Raw genomic sequence first — 11,947 nt, forward strand, 5'->3', positions numbered from 1 at the left:
TATATATATATATATATATATATATATATATATATATATATATATATATATATAATATATATATATATATAATATATATATATATATATATATATATATATATATATATATATATATATATATATATATATATATATATATATATATATATATATATATATATATATATATATATATATATATATATATATATATATATATATATATATATATATATATATATATATATATATATATATATATATATATATATATATATATATATGTATATATATATATATATATATATATATATATATATATATATATATATATATATATATATATATATATATATATATATATATATATATATATATATATATATATATAACTATATATATGTCTATATATATATATATATATATATATATATATATATATATATGATGGGTATACACTTAATTTCAGTCGATCTTATACGCGATGGAACAGCACATCTCTAGAATTTACTTTAGTGATTTCTGCGTTTATGCTTCTGCATTGATTACTTCAGTCTTATCTGTAATTAAAGAAAGAGAAGAACGAAAAAAAATGAAAATTAATTAACATTTTTTAAAAAAATAGTTAATTAGTCACATGTGAATTAACAAAACTTCAGTGACGTATCACTATATAATACTTGAATAAAACAGTTTTCGTAAAATCGTTTTGAGAAATTATATTCATGTAGTTAAAACATTTTTAATAAAATAAAAAAGTTCGAATCTGAAAACCTCAGAACTCAAACATTGCATCATATACACGTTTATTATGTTACAAATGTTATAATCTTTTCTTTTATTTGTTCGTAACATTTTAAGGTTGTGTAGATCTGTGCGTATATTTTCTTTACAATTTTCAATCATTATCGATTGTTGTTGATATTTATTCCTTGATCGAAGGTGTTTCATTTGTAACCAGCACGTCTTTTTTATGCAACCATAATGTATGTGTATATAATTCAATGAATCTTTATAGCCGGTGTCATCGTTTGAGGAAGATATGGTGGCTATTTCTAGGATATCGATCCGACCTTTCCCTCAGATAATCCACGTAGTTTTAAGAGAAGACCACATTTCGTGGTATTTTGTAGAATTTGAAAGTGTACTCGTCTACTAAATATGAATGCTGAATAATAGGAAGTATTGATATGAGTCATATCTTGTTGGTCGATCATCTGCCCACTTACTTCACGTCTGTTTTATCAGGGCTAACTTCGGCTTAAAATAAAACAACAATAGCATGCTGTCACATATGGACCAAACTGCTGTAATGTTCCGGCTTGCGTTATGGAGCCATCTATCTCAGTTGAAGAAAATGGTAGCCAAGTTTGTCTACCTGAGCAGTACACTCGACCGTTTTTCTTCCTTGGATGATGAAATATCATCAAGGCTTCAAAAGACAACAGATTCATTAAGGATTCTTGAATCCCGTGCCTGGTCCCAATATTGCATCACAACGATAAACAATCATACACATGCACAGACAGATAGACAACCTTCATACATACACGTGCACGCAAACATAGACAACCATCATAGATACACATGCGCAGACACATGCCAGTAGATGAGTTTCTGTATGTGGGAAAGTGTTATTTCCCTGTCTAAAACATAAATATACCAAGTAGTACCACTTGCAGATGACAGTAAATCAAAAAGCCCTATACAAGCAAACCAAACAAACATGTAAGACTTACTAAAAATGTTCTTCAAGGAGATTCTCACAGTATATTTATGCATACAGGCATTCGAAAAGGTGATTTAATATTTAACCTTCAAAATCTACTCAAAAACTAAAGAACAATAATCTAAAGATTTTCAGTTGTGGTTGGTCTACTTAGAACATACACCTCCTTACATTAATGGTTCTAGTCAGCGTGTCTTTTGATTTTCTGAAACGTATCACGTTAAAAAAAAAAAAAAAAAATATATATATATATAAAAGATATCTAAATTAATTTTCGCAGTCAATTCCAAAGTCATTTACTAAGGAATTCCCAGCTTTCAACAAGTTAAATAAATAATCCATTTGTACTACAATACATTCACTGTAGCGTGGAAATTAACATGTCTATTTTGAAAATATTTTGTATTACTATTTACATTTCGCATCATATTTTAAAATTTTATTTTACAAGAATTACTCTTCTCTGCTGCGTATCTTTGCTTATAGAATAGCAGTGGTAAGAATAACATGAAGTAGTTCCTTGACTCGTTTCGTTTTCAAATATTTCCTTTATATGTATCTATATTTTTTTATGTATACATATATACATGCGTACACACACACGCACACTCTCACACACACACGCTCTCACACACACATACATAATACATACATACATATTGTATCGAAATATTTCAATATTGGGAAACAGGAAATTCAGTGCTGGGGTTTATACATACAGAGTGCGGTGAATAAACTGTCGTCGAATTACGCAAAAATGAATATACCACTCACATCGCATTTTAATAGATATATTTACCAACATAACGTTAAAATATCTTGAAATTGTGTCTGTGGAGTGCTTACAGACACGTGTACGTTAATTGTATGTTAATTTCACGAGCAGGCTGTTCCAGTTGATCGGATCAACTGGAACCCTCGTCGTCGTAACCGACGGAGTGCCACTATATATATATATATATATATATATATATATATATATATATATATATATATATATATATATATATATATAAGTGTATGTGTATGTGTGTGTTTATAAACGTATAAGTATATACACATGCACACAAGTAGGTTTGCATGTTTGTGTATGCACGTGTACACCTGCATATAAAATAAATGTATGCCTTATTTGGGATTCGTATTTCTATATGGATATTCACATAGTTGAAGATTATCGTGTTTATCAATATGGATAATATATTTAATCAAGTATACTTTTAGAAGCAGAGAAATTCTTGTATATATATATATATATATATATATATATATATATATATATATATATATATATATATATATATATATATATATATATATATATATATACTATATTCAATTCTTTGACACGTACACACAGTATCGAATATATATATTCGTGACAGCGTCTCATGCCCTCCTATGGGGCTGTCTACCATTGAAATTGGCATGTAAAAAGTACCATTTTTCTATTGTGTTGAAGTGGTGTCATTGGTCACAAGAAATTGGCAAACGATTTGGTTAGGCTCAATGCCAATTTTGTCACACGAACAATATGGAAGTTATCCACAAAACAAATAAACAAACAAACCAGCGAACGAACGAGAGAATGAACGATAGATGTGCTAACAAATAAAGAACGCAAAATTTATATACATATATCGATATATATGTATATGTAATATATATACACAAACCATACGCATACACACATTATATTTGCATATATCTCCGTGAATGTGCACGCGTGTACATATATATATATATATATATATATATATATATATATATATATATATATATAATTTTCTACGAGGCCCGGAATTTTTGGAGAGGGGCTAGTCGATTAGATCGACCCAGTACGCAACTGGTACTTCATTTATTGACCTCGAAAGGATGAAAGGCAAAATCGACCTCGGCAGAATTTGAACTCAGAACATAAAGACAGACGAAATACTGCTCAGCATCTCGCCCGGCGTGCTAACGTTTCTGCCAGCTCACCCTTTATATACATTCAAACATACATGTGAGCGCCACTGTGTCTGTGTGTGTGTATGTGTGCATAAGGGCATGAGGGCATATGGCCTAGTTCTTAGGGTGTTCCATTCACGATGGCGAGATCGTGATTTCGTTTCCTGGACCGGATGGTGCATTGTGCACTAGAGCAAGACACTTCATCACACGCTCATGTTGCTCTCCGATCACTTGGGCACCTGCTGTGTGATACATCGTGCACCTGTTCGGACAAATAGTAATATGGTCCTGGATGCCTTTTGTGGAACCCACTCTGAAGAAGGTTCTTGCACTAGGTTTCTGGTCTGAAGATAGTTTACAAGTAGCAGTTTCCTATATTCATTCCACTGCCTGTCTTGGAGCCTCTGGAAGACATTATAGGTGTCTCCTCTGTCTAAGCCATGTCACATTTAAGAGCCAACATCACTTTTTAACTGTATATAAGTAACTACAATAAATTTGAGTAATATATGAGTGTGGATTCAAAAGTGTATAGTATATACTACGTACAATTACTTTCACTTTACGTTGGATCTGAAGAAATCGATATACTAAATCATGACAACAAACAAATTTAAATGCTGGTATTAATGTAAGTTGTAATCAATAAGAAACAGCTTGTTTTACACATACTGTTTAGCACGTTTGAAAAATACCAGCAAACAGCCAATCACATATTTCAGAATGTAAATTGTGTTTGGTGTACTCAATTGACATCTTTAACTTATTCAACAAAATTTATAGGAAAATGAAGATAATGAATTCAGTTTTAATAAATGAATGCTGTTTTACATGTTAACAACAGCTGGCAAACCATATACAATCGATTGGAGAGCCAATAAAATTTGACATCAAACTAAGAATTTCTAATATATTATAGCATTACGTGTGCAATATTATAATATAATCTGTATTAATAGAGATAGACTTCAATATATCTTAACAAAATGTATTCACTGTAAGATTTACCTAAGATATTGTTTCGCAACTACCAGTAAACTGTTTTAAGTTTAATCAGATATACTTACTAAGACAGAAACTGAAAAAAATGTGTAGTTTATCTATCTATCTATCTATCTATCTATCTATCTATCTATCTATCTATCTATCTATCTATCTATCTATACATCCATCCATCCACCTGTCTGTCTGTCTGCCTGTCTGCCTGCCTGTCTGTCTGTCTGTCCGTCTGTCTGTCCGTCTGTCTGTCTATCCGTCTGTCTGTCCCTCTATCTATCTATCTATACATCCATCCATCCATCCATCCGTCCACCTGTCTGTCTGTCTGTCTATCCGTCTGTCTGCTATCTATCCGTCTGTCTGTCTGACACCAATAGGATAAGTAGTAGACTTTAAAAAAATAGTAATGTGGTCGATTTGTTAGACTAAACCCTTCAAGGTGGCACCCTAGCATGGACACAATCCAATGACTAAAACAAGTCAATGGTTAAAAAAATGGATTTGAATAGATCCGAGTCCACTGAATTCGAACTCAAGATCTCGTGATTACAATGCTAACTTCGAAATCACCTGACTTTCCACCTTACGTGACTTTATCATACGATAAAGTCACGTAAGGTGGAAAGCTGGCATTAGTGCGCCGGGCTAAATCCTTAACGGTATTTCGTCTGTCTTTACGTTCTGAGTTCAAATTCCGCCGAGGTCGACTTTGCCCTTCATCCTTTCGGGGTCGATGAATTTAGTACCAGTTATGCACTAGGGTCGATCTAATCAAATGTCCTTCTCCCCCAAAATTTCGGGTCTTGTGCCTAGAGTAGAAAAGAAGGATAAAGTCACGTGCTGGAGTTGATTTAACCAATGGTGGAATGTAGTGAAAGAATCAGCACTGGCCTTGTTTATGCATAAAAATGAGAACGAATGATCCATAATTGCAAAGAAGAGCTGTATTTGGCTAAGTTCAAAGTCAATACTTTATTACCTTGAAACTGTTAGCTATGCAGCTCAAGCCTTCTGTTCCTATAACCATGGTAACATTGATACTCAATGTTTGATACACTATACCTGATACACTATGCCTAGATACAATATTGCGTTAAAAAAAAAAAGCAGCAAAGAAGTAAAAAGAAAAGAACAAACAAACAGTGACGAGATGATCATAGCTGGAATGCTTTAGATCATAGATTTTCTCGATCAAGGCGCTGACCCGAAGGCTAAACAACAACAGTATCATCATCATCATCATCATCAACACCAGCAGCAACTACAGAAATCTCGTAGACTGTTATAACACCAGTAGGTTTATTTTAAAGCATCTGATCTCATTGCACTTTGACTAACATTATCAATGAGATTTTTCCAAAAGAAGAGTATTTTCTACAGCCCAAAGACCACACAACACACAGACGCACACACTCACACACATACACACACGCACATACATACACACGCACACAGGTGCGCGCGCGCGTAGTAACAGTTTGAGATGTAGAATAAGCCGTCCACCAATCATTATCGCTTCTAGTTTCAAAGTCGAAGTATTCCTTTGCCTGTCTTTACGCTTGACCTTCCACAACAGTTCCTGACACTAAATCAGTCATTAAAAAAGAAAAAAAAAGGAAAACCCTTTCAATCTTTAATTCTTCGCGCATATTTTTCTTTCTGTCTTTCTCTCTCCTTTCACTCTATCTCTCCCTTTCTCTCTATCTCTCTATTTACCTTTATTTTCTATTCTCTCCGCATTCGAATAATGCATCCCAAAAGGTTACGTTGTAGTTCTATAGCTATTGTATATCCTGAAACATATTTATACATTTAGAAACCGTATCACATACGTACGTATGTGTATATAAATAACTTGCATACGCTTATGCAGAAATAAAGAGACAGCAAATTCGCTAACGCACATCTCTCTCTATCTCTCTTTTCTAACACACACGCGAACACAAATAGTACATATTAAGCTTCATAGATTCGGCTAAGAAGCGGTTATCAGATGAAATCTTCCAAGTATTTCTTCGAATCAGCATCTAGATGTTCCACAAACATGAAAAGTGGTTGAGTATTCCACATTATGAAATAGTAACGGCAAAAGGAATAAACAATTATATTATGAACTTCATTATCATACGGGTGTTTCCGCTATAAGGTTCAATATTTGAGTGCTTGAGTATCCTCGTATAGCTTCTTCGGAGTTTCAAACACGAAATGCCATTTATTTGTGGAAACGTTTACATTTATTTATATACATGGATAAGAATTACCAATGATAAAGCGCACACACACACACATATTCCTTTTTCCTGGACGTATCTTCTGGCTAGTGCAAGCGTATAAAATGCATATTCATAATGCGTTTTATCAACAACCGTATATTTTATACGCTTCTGTTAGCCAAAAATACATTAGCATTTTCAGGGAAATGTTACATGTATATATATATATATATATTAATGTATATGCGTTGATTTGTTTTCATGCGTGTTTTCGTCAGTACGAGTTTATGTATAAACATACTGTAGTTCTGAATTCGACATAATACTATTATATACATACATGTTCATTCAGTACTTGATATGAAGTTTGAGGAATATTTAAAAAAAAAATGATCTCATTACAAATCATATATATATATATATATATATATATATATATATATATATATATATATATATATATATATGTATTCATACATATACATACAAATGCATATCCATATGTGTATATGTATACATTTTTGTTGATATATACATACATATTTGTACACATACACACATATATTTATGCATGAAAATATACGTATTTGTGTGTATTTGTGCGTGTATAAATCGTATACACATATGCAATTTATCGATGAATGATACTGAATCAAATAACCCTCCATAAGTACGAGTACACAGATATATTATATCTATCTCAATATGCATATATTAGTTCTACACACCTCCGTATTACATCCTTTTAGATATAGAGGTATTCGGGTCAGTTACTACACGTTTGTTATTTTACCATAACTTACCAAGACGCACTGAATATTACCATTTTCTCTGGTGGCAATAGATCATGCTTTTCTTTCATGTTTCCACGGAAGCCAGCGCTCAAAAGCACTAACATAGATATATAAATGCAACCATGCACGATAATTGCTTTAGTGTATTGGAACTTAAATTATCTCCTTGGTGCAGTAGATTCTCTTCCCGCTTATCTAAGAAACCATTGTTTTTACGTTTTGTATTCTCTCTCTCTCTGTGTCTTTCTCTCTCGCTCGTTCGCTCGCTCTCTCACTGTTTTGTTTACTCTTATCATATATGGTGGAATAATGCATAAGATGTGTTCTAATACGTACACCCATCCATACATACATTTGTACAAAAACACATGAATACATACATATACACATATATGTGTACGTATCTATCTATCTATCTATCTATCTATCTATCTATCTATCTATCTATCTATCTATCTATCTATATGAATATATATATATGTATATGCATATATCCATATGTATGCATATATATATATATATATATATATATATATATATATATATATATATATATGTAAGTATAAATAATGTATTTTCAAATGCCATGCATATACAAATATATTTACATATAAGTAAAGTTGTGGTGGAAGATGGCCTCCTGAGGATAAGGATTTTATGTCCCACTTTCGAGTCTGAATCGAAGTGCAACGTTTTGACGTGTAGCTGTACCACTTAGGTCCAATTTGAAAAGCTCTGATTTTGAAACTCTCCTATCTGGAAATGATTGATAGTTATTCTTTAGTTTTAAAGGATGGAGCAACGTCTTACTGATTCAAATCAGACAAACATTTCTTTACTTTGTCAATCACAATATTGGTTTCAAATTTTGGCACAAGCCCAGCAATTTTCTGAGGAGGGCGTAAGTCAATTACATCGACCCCAGTGTTCGACTGGTACTTATTTTATCGACGTCAAAAAGATGAAAGGCAAAGTCTACCTCGGCGGAATTTGAACTCAGAACGTAAAGACAGACGAAATGTTGCTAAGCATTTTGCATGACACTGTAACGATTCTGTCAGCTTGCCGCCGCCTTTTGAATTGCAATATTAGCATCAGAAGATGGCCTCTGCAATCCAAAGGAGATTGCCAACTAAATAATGTCTCTTTTGCCGAACCGCTAAGTTACATGGACGTAAACACACCAACAAAAGTTGTTAAGTGGTGGTGGGTGTACAAACACAGACACAAAGGAACACACATCATTATGAATATAACTGTAGGGTCTGTAAATTCTGCCGCATACACAACTTGCTCAGGAACTTGCTTCAAATTGGGAATAAAACTGGAAGAATGTAATTAAAGAATATCATTGGTGCAAAATAGAATTAAGGCTCGTAATTAAAGCTTATGCATTTACATATCTTTCGCATTTCTTGATATGTCCGGTCATTAATACAATATACCAGCTTTCTGAACTTACCGTTTGTGTCCTGTTCTTGAAGGAAAAAATCTCCGTTGTCTGAGTTATTTAATTTTAAACTATCAGAATTGCCTTTCTTCCTTAACGCACATGTTAATCCGTTTCTCAGAAGGAATTTCTCCTCTCTAATGTATCTGATTCGAATGGATTAACACCGAATTCTTTATTTATATGTTGATTGCCAGAACCATATTTAAACAGAAATTTACCTCCCTTTGCTACAACCACCTCATCAATTAAGGTTATATGAACTCGCCGTAGTTTGAGTTGCTACTAAAAACGAATCACGGATGGATATCCTTCAAATCACAGCCCAGTACCCTTAACAAAAGGCAATATTGAACATGTAGACATAGATATACAAAAAGACGGGGTTTGGTCTTGACTGCAACGAGCTTGGTTATAAGTGTGCTCGATCAGGTCTGAGGCTAGACAACACAAACAATATCAACCACAGTAATTACAAATGTAAGCCATTTTATTAAATTGCTTTACTTGTGAATGAATCGTCATATTCTAGGAGTAGTGACCTTTTGTTTTATAAGAAATATTGTACGTGGTCATTTAACATTCTAGGTATGGATGTCAAAATTTTACTATGTAATCCTGGATACGTTATGCCTGACGTAATACGTTATGGCCAGAACTGGAATGGCTCTTATCATAGGTATGTCTGTTGAACCAGTTGTTCCGTAGGAATTGCTAAAAACAACAACAACATGTGGATATCACCATACACGTACTGTGGGCCTCTTTAGATTCAGAATACTGCGTCCTGTTCTTTTTTTTTTGTGAAGATATAAGGATATGGTTTGAAGGATATTTTGCAGCTATTTCGAGCTGACCAAACATATACTCAGAGGTTCCCTCATTGGTTCATTTTGTTGCTGATATTTACCCCAGTTCAGGCGTGAATGAGGTAACCGATGATCAAAGAAGAGTAGTACTTTTCTTTAAACATGAAACGTACCAGGACCAAATTATGTACCATCTATTAAAAAAAATTAATTGAAAAATGTGATTTGTGAGAGAGTTATTTGTTATTTCTTACAGGCCGAGTTACCAGTCTCTAGCTTATAGCAGACGATAATCGATTCTATTATCTTAAAAATAGTTGCTGCTCTTTGACTACTTTGCTTATGAAACCAAATAGCATTTAATATTTCCTCGCTGCATGATAAGATTACAGAGCTACATATGAGCCGTGCAGGCTTCATAAGCGCGTAATTAACAGCATTCCGTCAATTGTCTGTTCAGAAGCATGGAAGAAGGCAGTGAAACTTTACTTCCAGTTTACTTTATATACAATTACTGCGTGAGGTTTGATATCTTTTGTGATATTGATAAATGAATCTACGGAGTTCTGGACTCTACAGAGTAAAAAAACAAAATGCCACCAAGCCGCCGCTCAGTGTATATAAGAAATAACAGCGAAAACTCTCTCTTTTCACATCCCCAAAATCTTCAATAAAGATGGATAGATTGGACAATGTAATCACTGATATGCAAAAGTGATGAGATGGTCGAGACTGGAACATATTTTGTCATGCATTCGAGGGAATGCTTAAAATTTCTTGGCTCTAAGGGCATTACGAAAGGCCTGATTGGAGACCCAAACTTCCGAATTCTTTTATAGGGTTTGGAAAAACTGAAGGACCACTGCAATAAGTGTGTGAACCTGAGAGGGGAATACGTTGAATAATATCGCAAGTAACTGATCCTCCTGTAGTTTCTTTTACTCAAAGCCAGTTAACTTTTCACATCTCTTCGTTTGTTCTGTCAGAGATAAGACTACATAACAACTACGACAAAGAGTTTCCATGCTGCGGAATATATGCTTTGATGTAGCACCAAACTGCACCAAAGTCTGTGCCCTCTCATACTTTTGAATTAGTGTGGTCAATGACTAAAAGCTGTGATATCCATCCTGTCTGATATTCGAAACCCTTGTATTTATGGAGTTATTGGGTTGCGAAGACGAGGGACCTTAGCTACTTCCAGCCGACCGGAACAGCACATAGTAGTTCCCTTAATGCTTCACTTTGTTGTTGGTATTTACCCCAGATCAGGTCCGACTAAGGTAACCGACGATCAAAAACCCGTTCAGTACGGGAACATCTCTTCGTTTGTTCAAACATAAAATACACAAGGGCCAAATTATGTATTATCAGTGCCACAGTCTATCATAGTCTGCGTGAGAAGTAATGGAAACCTGTGCTGCCAATTTCATGACTGTTAATTTCAATGCTTTGGAGATCCGCACAAAACAATCCAAAACAACAATCTCGATATTGTTACATGATATAACATGAAATAGTTAAAAATATCAATAATCAGCAAAAAACTCAAACAAAAAAACCGAAACACTGACAGTAACAAGCCGCAACAAATAGCAAATGCGAAAGTTATTTAAAGGAAGGCAACCAATCACAACGACAACAACAGTGCATTAGAAACAGGCGCAACCATTACGGTGGCACGGACAGGCACGGTCATCACAGGGGGTAATTCTTCACAACATCAGTAACATTCCTCGATGCAACAATAGATAATTTCAATGAAAATGCAAACCATACACGTTATATATATATATATATATATATATATATATATATATATATATAAATACATATATATGTATATATATATATATAAATATAAATATATGTATATATATAAATATAAATATAAATATAAATATATATATATATATATATATATATATATATATATATATATATATATATGTATATATATGTATATATATAAATATATATATATATAATGTATATATATAATGTATATATATAAATACA

At 33.0% G+C, this 11,947-nt stretch overlaps 1 protein-coding gene across 9 annotated transcripts in view; it reads right to left on the reverse strand.

Annotated features, from left to right (window-relative positions):
• Positions 1–385: 385 nt before the first annotated feature.
• The window catches only part of LOC106882031 (uncharacterized), a 368,620-nt gene continuing 357,058 nt past the window's right edge, over positions 386–11,947 (reverse strand). For 2 of the 9 annotated variants that reach the window (XM_089337687.1, XM_089337688.1), the window contains one exon: positions 392–541. In XM_089337687.1, coding sequence (XP_089193813.1) covers positions 538–541 — 4 coding nt within the window. In that variant the 3' untranslated portion in view covers positions 392–537. Of the gene's footprint in view, positions 542–11,947 lie in introns of all 9 variants that reach the window. The other 7 variants (XM_089337684.1, XM_089337692.1, XM_089337686.1 and 4 more) reach the window with 5 other exon arrangements.

The sequence above is a fragment of the Octopus bimaculoides genome, chromosome 19 (assembly GCF_046866305.1).
Source record: "Octopus bimaculoides isolate indiv1 chromosome 19, ASM4686630v1, whole genome shotgun sequence".
Lineage (NCBI taxonomy): Eukaryota > Metazoa > Mollusca > Cephalopoda > Octopoda > Octopodidae > Octopus > Octopus bimaculoides.